Source organism: Apium graveolens, chromosome 1, assembly GCF_009905375.1.
Source record: "Apium graveolens cultivar Ventura chromosome 1, ASM990537v1, whole genome shotgun sequence".
NCBI classification, from domain to species: domain Eukaryota; kingdom Viridiplantae; phylum Streptophyta; class Magnoliopsida; order Apiales; family Apiaceae; genus Apium; species Apium graveolens.
In genome coordinates, this window is record NC_133647.1 from 125,782,714 (window position 1) to 125,792,731 (window position 10,018).

Here is a 10,018-nt window from a genome sequence, read left to right on the forward strand (position 1 = left end):
TTATCCGTAATTGAATCGAATTATAACTGTCAAATCAATTCATATTTGTATTTATTTAAGAGCCCAAGCCCAGTGGAAATTAAATTAGCAAAACTAATCCGAATCCGTGATTATTCGGGCCAATTTTCTGCGACATTCGTGTCTGCACGTCGCATGTCGCACACGCGAGTAAGGCCGAAGGCTTCGCAAGCCTCAGATTATCCCTTGAAATCACACGATATGGAACAACACCTTACAAAAACTTTGAAACACTACTAAAATGTTGTGCTATATAAAGCAATGGAAACCCCTTTTTCATTTCAATGTGGGATACAAGTTTTCGGATCTACAATTCCATCTTCAAGGGACCAACTTTGAATGATCGTATCTCATTCTTCCCTTAACTATTTTGAGTGTTTCAAAGTGCCTCGGAAAACTCTCACGAAGGAGAACATACTCCAAGCGACACCCACTCAAGAACGGCTCAAAATGACTTGACAATATGGGGCCTAATACCCACATTTTCCAACCGTAAATAGGGTCAAATTTTTTAATTGTGGTATTTCATAGGTAAACATGTAAAAAGAGTCATAGCAATCCATCCATCTGCGAGTAAAATTCAAAATTGGACCTTTGATTGTGATTGAAAAGCATCAAATTATAAATTTCACCTCAACCTGTTCCACAAATTTGACAAGTTTGAATAAGGCATTATACTATAAAGTGATTAAATTACAAAGAATAGCTAAGAATTTTGAATATTTCGCACACAGACAGGAGAAAAATGTACATTAACTTGCTTCATTCAAAGGTTTTCCATTAACTTTATAAATCCAATAGATTAAATCAGAACAAGTGATTGCCACTCTTCCTCTCTTGGCTCCAGATTATCATTGGAAGAGATAAAAATGATAAAAATGAATCAATCAGCAAATGTAAAGTTGTTGAAAGATATGGACATAATAGCCAAATACGCTTTTACGAAGCTTAAATACAAAATTTCTGAGTGAATATTGTGTGGGAGAAAGAGGAAGGGCTGGGCTCCACACTATTTCTGATACAGCATCAACATTCTAGGTCAGAGAAAATCAGGTAGATTGATGCCATGAATGTATAGATAAAGTAAACACAATATGCACCTCAGCAAAAAGCGAGCGTCTCGAGGTTAGAAGCAATAACCATGCCAAGTTGGTAGATCCTCCAAGTAGTTATCTTCAAATGCTGCTGGGTAGCAAGTCATTACCTTATGGGGTGATATTGATCAGAAACCCGTTTTGGGGGAAGTTTGCGGAGGATGAACAGGACTAGTGCAGATGGCAAAATCTCCACCGTCTGAAATGAGAGTAAAATAGTATAAACAAACAGTAACGTCCTGCTACAGATCAAATTATCTTTTTGTTGCAAACGCTATTTTTTTGTTCATGTGTGGAAGACAACTGATATATTTTTCTGGTTTCTTGTTACTCAGTGATTTTAAATGAGGGGCACCACTCATATACATTAATCATAGTTACAAGATGAAAGCTGGGAGTAAAATGCTAAAATCACAGTTAAAGAAGATATTACTTACTGTGTAATATATAAGATCTACGATGGGATGGCTCAACACATCATAATCAGCGTCCTCGTCAAATGCAGAAACAGTAGCCTAGCCGCATAACAAAATTAGGTTGAATACGTAAAAGGATATGAATGACATGCGTTCAGGCACCAGGTTACTTGACACTTACCATTAAACATCTTATCAAAAAACAGGTGCAACAAATTCCAGTAACAAAGCCAACCTGCCAAATACAGAGAAACTTGAGATGAACCACAAAATTCTGTTATACGAAGTAGCACAAACATACTCTAAATAGATCATCATGCTCAAGTAAACTTTTTTAATGCTTAAAGGCAAATATGTAATGCTTATTTGAGGATATATCAGTTCATTCAATCTGTACAAACACACACAATTTCAATTTTGATTGTTGCACAGTTTAACTAGTATGTATATTGAGTTTAAAAAAAAACATAAAAAACAGATAACATAAGAACTTGTTGGGGCCATAGGTTTCCTTCTCCATACTTTATTTTCAGTGTTTCACTCATCTGCGCAAGTTACATACCTCGTGAAGCTTTTTCTGACGGCCTCTTGATTCAATTGGGAACCTGCGTAGCATGATAAATAACCTGCAGGGACATTGAAAAGTTTATATATTGATGACTTTTTAACAATGAAATGAAATTTTGCAAGCAGGAGTATTTCTACCTCCCACCATATACCATGAATCCAAGAGCAGCGCAGAGTGACATAACTGCACAAGTGAAATATTGAATTTTAAACCCACCCTCTCAACAGTATAATTCAAACTTCACCACAACTTATATGCCCTTAGTTTAATGCTAGTAAACAAAATATCGTCTTTGGTTCCTCTTTAACACACACATGAACACACAAAATACCCAGAAAAGGAAAAGTACCTCATCATATGTTGATAACAGTTATAAACAGAACTATTTAGAGGCAGCTTATATGTAAATAGAGAATCAAAATTTAAAACCATGACCTGCAAAGAAGAGTTTGGCCAGTTCAATTGCAGCAGCACTTCGACTTATTCTCATGTAAGTCCAGATGCAAACCTAAAAGTCCAAATAACCAATTAGAAACACAACTAGAAACGGAAGCATCCAGGTGCATGTTCTTTCCTTTACTTGTACATTATTAAATGCCACATAAAGTAAGATCAATTTAAATTCTGACCTGTATGAAATATATAAACGCATTGATGATAAAGTACGCAGGTCTGAGTTTATCAATTGGAAGACTTCTTGCCTGAAAGAATTATAGAATGTAATGGTAAACATAAGCTCTTCATGTTACTTGAGTAAGATATGAGATCATAAAATAACAATCCTAGCAGAACTAGTACCTGATGGTATATCTCTGCCCAAAACAAGACGAGTAATGTGTATGTCGAGAAAAAGAGGAGACCGGGAAGATCCAGAATTATTATATCAAATGCCTGTGTAATTATTTAAAGTTACACTATTCAGCAGATTAAAAGGAACTGCACAAGTATCGGACTAAACCATCAACAGAATAATTAGAACAGTCTTCGAGTTTCCCAGTAACTAAACATATAAGAAAGAAAGTCAGTTGACTATTCAAATTCATATATCTACAATCCATCATCTCCAGCCCCTTTGTTTTCGAGAAGCATCTATGCATCATGTAGTTTTTGTATACTATGAATTTTCTTAGCCTATAAATCACATGATGAATAAACAATAACAATTGAGAACATACAATCATCAACGCAAACTGATTTTAACAGTAGTCATAGATCTGATTTGTTACTCCTATTAAACAACCTAATTTTTTAGTGATACGACTTTATAACTTACAGAATTATGTTGCTAGTAGAAAACTTTCACCATTCCATTTTTTTTCTTGTTTATTCCTCGTACATCCTCTTTGCACTATAATTGTCTAACAGATTTTTATTCCATTCCAACCTCACCTGTACCTCCCAGCCAAATGGAGAGAAAAATTACCGGCCACATTTACTATTGATACTTAATTTGATCTTTGTGATATGCAGTAAAACTCAATGGAGAATGGACTATTTGCTGAAGCATGTAGCAGAAAATTTGCATGGGCAGTATTAAGTTAGAGATAACTTATTTAGCAAAAAAAAAAAAAAAAAAGTTAGAGATAACTTACTTTTGGTTTAACGTGGAACACAATCTTGTAGAGTCCAAATTGGACAGCCCTTACTGTCGTAAGAAATATGTTTTTAGTGAAGGTTAGATAATTAACCGACATAGTGATCAATTATAACTTTAACATATTTGTATGCAACCTTACTTCCATTAACAGCGAAGTTCATCATGTGAAAAACTTTTTGTGTTGTCCATCCATATTCTGGTACTCTAAGTTGAATGCGAACTAATTGCACCTGGACATGGAAATAAACAATCAGATATAATACAAGTAAATCAACTTACTTCAGATCTCACCCAGTAATTGCCTGTAAATTAAATAACCAACTAAACAAAAATATCACAGAACTTAAAACAAAATTTACGAGTTCTTAGCTCATTCAGTTGGTTATAAGGATGTTGTCTTCCCTATTTCTAATTCTTTTTCGTCCCCCCCCCCCCCCCCTCCTGTTTACCTTTTAATATTTTTTGCAAAAAAACAAGACTTTAAGTTGTTATTGTAAGTCAAGGAACATATCAGCCTCAGAAAAGGACTCTATAGGTACAGAGGACCTAGCACAAAATGTGAAATATACTTTAACTTAACATAAACTCGCCAGAGAAGTTTGTATTTATTTATTTTTGACAAAATAAAAGTTTGTAATTAAATCACATTCAACTCAAGTGTGCAACACATATTTTTTTCACAACTTCTATTTATGATGGTCAGTTACAAAATTTTAATTACACACCCATAAACCTACACTGAAACTTGAATCGTCAGCCTTTATTATCAAGTGAAGACTGTATCCACAAAGGTAAAGTGCCAGGGACTAAACTATCTTATGATTCCTTGTTTTTCTTGATAATCCAAGTTTTATAACTTGTCAAGTCTCTGAACCTTTTTAAGTTATCATAAAGCACAACTTAATTGCATTAGCTTTTCTCCGTTCCAAGTTTAGCTTCATAATTAATAAATACCCGTACATTATTATGACATACTTGACATAGCCAAACTGTAAAGTGCTAAAAATACCAAAGCAGCTAAAACAACTCTAATTTTCTAGAAGACAGGCGGGGTGAGACGACCCCTACCCGTTCATCAAACAGAAAAAAAAGCGCCAGGATTGTGCATACTGAGATCAGAGACAACCTCACAACACTATATTCCTAAAACCATAATGTTAGTCATTAGTCATTACCCAAGAGTCAGCAAGCACTACTCGTTCTCTTAAATTAATCAGTATTCAAAAGTCAAATGGTTTTGGACAACATAATCATAAGGAAAAGCCAGCCTTCACTATTGCACATTAAAAATACAAATGAAACTAACCAATCAACAATAGAATTATCAATGTCTCTACCACTAGTCTATGTAGTAAGGATTCCAACAAAGAATATATGCAGAGAGAGAGAGAGAGATTATACCAGTGCAACAATCGAAATGAGTGCATAAGCTGCACAAAGAGCATAAAAAATGGCATATTGCCAATGTTTGGAAGACTCAATCTGACTCCACCATTTCAAGAAACTGTCGCTGCCGATAAATCCTTCATAATAGCTACTAAAAACAATAGGTTGGATTTTCTTTATGAACTCCATTGATCAAAATCAGTGGAAGAAACCCAAGAAAAATCACAAAATAATTCACTGACCCTGTAAATTAACAGAAGGAATCAGTCAGATGAACGCAAATAAAATCAAGAAAATGATGGGAATGGGACACGTGGCAAGAAGATGGGGTGTTACAGGTGGAGTGAAAAATGAAGTATAACTTGTTGATTCGTTATTTTCGCAGCAAAAATGGTGAGTGCTGGCTCATTCCTCTCATGTAATCACTTGCATGTAACTTTTTATAAAAATCTCCGTTCATAATAAATTAAATTTAAAAACGGAATAAATTAAATAAAATTGTTGCTATCATATTTAGGGTTGATGTTTTCCTAAATCACGTCAACTATGTAATGCTGGTACAACTGGGCAAGTCTATTGTTAGGTGTAGACAACTGTTTGTTATATATAGCCACTAAAATAGACAATCATGGTAATTCATGTGTGTGTTGGATTACCAATATACTTAGGTTTCACTGAATATTTAAACAAGTTGAGTTAGAAAGGCTTAAATGTTATTGTGTCAAAAATATTTGTAACAAACACCACGTTACAAAGACTTCAAAATTTTGAAAATAGACTTAATTATGCTTATGAAAATTATTTTACAAAATATGGATTATTTGACAAATCTGAAAGCTCGGTTTTGAATTTTTTTTGCCAATTCAAAACAAATTTCATTAATAAAATGAAATAGACTCAATCGGGGACAAACCCCCGGCTGATCATGCAACCAGGTTGAAAAATTATTAAACGAGCTAAATAAGCAGCCGCTTTGTTTCTGGATTGTTTAATTATCTGAATACAAATATTTTAAAATTAAAAATGAAGATAATAATTTTTTGAGCAATCCATCTTACATCTTCCCCGAAAACAATAGATTTACAATTGACCATCATATTAATTTCATGGATAGTGTAATGTTCGGAGAACTCAGCTGGCTTCATATTATGAACAAATATTTTTTGTGAGAGGTGAGCATATCGATTTTTATCACCGTTTTAAACGCACCCGAGCTATCTACCTACCGGACAACAGCTATAGACATGCCGAAAGTGTTGTTGATGCGAGATATCTAGATCTTCCAATACACCTGTTAGGAATATGTGTATTAGTTTGATGATAAGTTAAACAAAACACTTAAGTAGAAATCTAGTGTAGCACATTTCATTCTCTGTATTTAAGTTGTAATTCTTAGATGTTGTGGGAAATTATCAGTCATGCTGACTATTAGTGGATATGCAAATAGGAGGGCTAATTGTAAATATTTCATGCCTTGTAATTTTGTATAAATGAAGTTGTATCAACTGATATTAAAGGCCTTCAACGGATGTCTCTAAAGCTTCAACGGATAACATCCATCAACGGATGAGTGCTTCAACGGATAAAGCTTCAACTGCTAATGCATCAACAGATAAAGCTTCAACGGATAAAGCTTCAACGGATAAAGCATCGACGGATGAAAGCTTCAACGGATGCTTAGTTCAAATAACAGTTGATAGTGACAATTCATAAGCTGACAGAGGCACATGGGTTGACAAAGACAAACTGGAATGTGGCAGCCTCTAGGAGGAATCAAGAAAATGCAGCATTTCCATTCTGGTGCAAACAAGGAAGTATTCAAAGATTCACAGCTAAACTTAAATTGCATTGGATAGAGAAATGAAGAAGAAACATGTGAAGAATCTTTTAATTGTATTTTACAGTTTTTGTCTTCACTTGTAAACTTGGTGATATATAAACCAAGTAGCAGCTAGTAATTAGATTGTGAATTTTCCAGAACTGTTTAGAAAAATCCAGAGAGAAAATCATCTAGTTTGTACTAGGACGCAACTGTGATTTAATTCTTTGAATCACAGATTTTCTGAAATAACACATCTCTGGTGGAACAACAAATCCACCAGAAAAGTTTTTAAGTCTGTTGTGTTCTTTACATTTGTGTTTGAATATATATCTGTCTGCATTAGCTGAAAGCAATTCACACACACTTATTCATCAAAACACAATAGCCCAGAAACTGCTCAAAACTTGAAAAAGTTTTGAGATTTACATTCAACCCCCCTTCTGTAAATCTCATTGTTAGTTCACTGGGAATAACAATTGGTATCAGAGTAAGCTCTTAACATACAAAGAGTTTAAAGATCTATTCTGCTAACATCATGAGTAAGAATGATATTGGTGTAAAGATTTCAATCCTGGAAATAGATAACTATCATCACTGGAAAGTGAAGATGCATTTACATCTTCTCTCTCAAGATGAAAGCTACATCAACTGCATTGAAAATGGTCATCACATCCCTCACAAGGTGGCCACAGCTGCTACTGCAACAGTTGTTGTTGGACAGTCTATTCCCAAGCCAAAAGCAGAATGGACTGTTGAAGATATTGAAGAGGTTCACAAGGACAAGAAAGCCATGAACATTCTGTTTAATGGCCTAGATCAAGATATGTTTGACAATGTCATTAACAGCCAAACTGCTAAGGAAATTTGGGATACTGTGCAACTTATCTGTGAAGGTACTGAGCAAGTTAGAGAAAACAAAATGCAGCTTCTCATTCAACAGTATGAATATTTTTATTTTGAAGAAGGAGAATCATTGAATGATACCTTCAACAGATTTCAGAAACTATTGAATGGATTGAAGCTGTATGGCAGAGTGTACCAAGTCAAGGACTCCAATTTAAAATTTCTGAGGTCTCTACCAAAGGAATGAAAGCCTATGACTGTTTCTCTAAGAAATTCTCAAGATTATAAGGACTTCACACTTGAAAGATTATATGGAATTTTGAAGACATATGAACTTGAGATGGAGCAAGATGAGCTGTTGGAAAAGGGAAAGAGAAAAGGAGGATCAGTTGCACTTGTAGCTGACAATGAGAAGATTGAATCCAGGAATGAGGAAAAGACAATGCCAAGTCTCAAAATTGGCACAAGCAAATCAGAATCAAGCAAGGGCAAGGAGCAAGTAGCTGAGGATGAAGACAATTCCAGTCAAGATGACTCTGATGATGTTGATGAACATCTGGCCTTTCTGTCCAGGAGGTTTGCAAAGATGAAATTCAGGAAAAATACAAAATTCGCTAAGCCAAACAAAAACATGGTGGAAAAATCTAAGTTCAAATGGTATAATTGTGGCATTAGTGGACACTTTGCAAATGAGTGCAGGAAGCCAACCTATGATAAGAAGAAATTTGAGCAAGTTGATTACAAAAAGAAGTATTTTGATTTGCTCAAACAAAAGGAAAGAGGTTTTATGACTCAAGAGGATTGGGCAGCAGATGGAGCCAATGAAGATGATGATATGGAATATGTCAACCTAGCCCTGATGGCTAATTCTGATGAAAATAAAACTAGTTCATCAAGCAACCAGGTAATTACTACTGATCTCTCTCAACTTTCTAAGATTGAATGTAATGAAGCCATAAATGATATGTCCAATGAATTATATCATTTACGTGTTTCCCTTAAATCACTAGCTAAAGAAAACACAAGAATCAAAGAGAATAACTTGTTTTTAAGTGATAGGAATGCTGTGTTAGAGAATCAGGTAATTGAGCTTGAAAAGATTAAAATTAAATGCTTGACTGTTGAAAGTGAACTAGAAGAAGCTGTTAAGAAAGTAGAAATTCTTTCTAAACAGTTAGAAAGTGAGCAAGAGGTAATCAAGTCCTGGAAAATATCTAGGAATGTTAGTGCTCAGATTGTCAAGGTTCAGGGAATTGAATCTTTCTGTGAGAATGCCTGGAAGAAAAACAAAAAGGAGTTAGAATTAATTGATGGATTGTCAACGGATGTGGAATCAACGGATGATGAAAGTTATCCATTGAAGGAAGAAAAAGAGCATCCATTGAAAGCTCATCAATTAAAATAGGCAAGTGATTCTAAAAAGAATAATCTCAATAAGAAGGATGGTTCAACTTTCAAGAACTTTGTCAAAGAAGGAGCTAGCACATCCAAAGATGCCAGTAAGGTGAATATAGGACACATGACTTTGGATCAGCTGAAAAATAGGCTTAAATTGGTTGAGGATAAAAATGAAACTAAAAGAAAATCTAATAGAAATGGGAAGGTAGGGATTAACAAACACAACAAGTACACACCTGATAAGTATGCTCCTAGAAAAAGCTGTGTGCATTGTAAAAGTGTTAATCATCTACCTGATAACTGCAAATCTGTTAAGAATGCTCCCATGCCTTTAACTTCCTCCATGCCTAACATGTCTATGTCACCTCCGCATGCTATGCCTGTTATGTCTCATCAGAATCCTCATGCACATTTTGCAAACATGCCATATGTTAATAATCCTTATTTTACTGCATTCAGTATGCCTCAGATACCATACAACATGCCTATGTGGAATAATATGTTTGCACAATCCATGCCTTATCAAATTCAATCAAATGTGCTAAATGAGTCTGTGACTAACCCTACACTTCAACCAACTACATCTGAGACCAAGGTTGACCCAAAGGTACCTAAGGCAAAAGATGCAGGAGGAATGAAGTCTAGGAAAAAGACTAACAAGGCTGGACCCAAGGAAACTTGGGTACCAAAATCAACTTGATTGATTTTGTTGTGTGCAGGGAAAAAGAAGGAATCTATGGTACTTGGACAGTGGCTGTTCAAGACACATGACAGGAGATTTCACCCTGCTCACAGAGTTCAAGGAGAGAGCTGGCCCTAGCATAACCTTTGGAGATGACAACAAAGGGTTCACTATGGGATATGGCTTGATTTCAA

At 35.0% G+C, this 10,018-nt stretch overlaps 1 protein-coding gene across 3 annotated transcripts; it reads right to left on the reverse strand.

Moving 5' to 3' along the window:
* Positions 1–284: 284 nt before the first annotated feature.
* On the reverse strand, positions 285–5,286 carry LOC141666844 (tobamovirus multiplication protein 1-like). Of its 3 annotated transcripts, none has more exons than XR_012552377.1 (12): positions 5,095–5,286; positions 3,833–3,923; positions 3,689–3,741; positions 2,895–2,987; positions 2,726–2,797; positions 2,532–2,604; positions 2,234–2,279; positions 2,091–2,154; positions 1,710–1,763; positions 1,550–1,627; positions 1,119–1,311; positions 285–656 (listed from the first exon to the last, which is right to left on the reverse strand). XR_012552377.1 is itself a non-coding variant. In XM_074473061.1 (11 exons), exons 1-11 carry the CDS (start codon positions 5,266–5,268, stop codon positions 1,219–1,221), a joined length of 891 nt encoding a protein of 296 aa, XP_074329162.1. In that variant the 5' UTR covers positions 5,269–5,284; the 3' UTR covers positions 767–1,218. The 3 variants fall into 3 exon arrangements, 1 of the variants encoding a protein (XP_074329162.1); XR_012552376.1 differs by lacking the exon at positions 285–656 and adding an exon at positions 767–1,033 and having other exon boundaries at positions 5,095–5,285; XM_074473061.1 differs by lacking the exon at positions 285–656 and having other exon boundaries at positions 767–1,311; positions 5,095–5,284.
* Between the last annotated feature and the right edge of the window lie 4,732 nt (positions 5,287–10,018).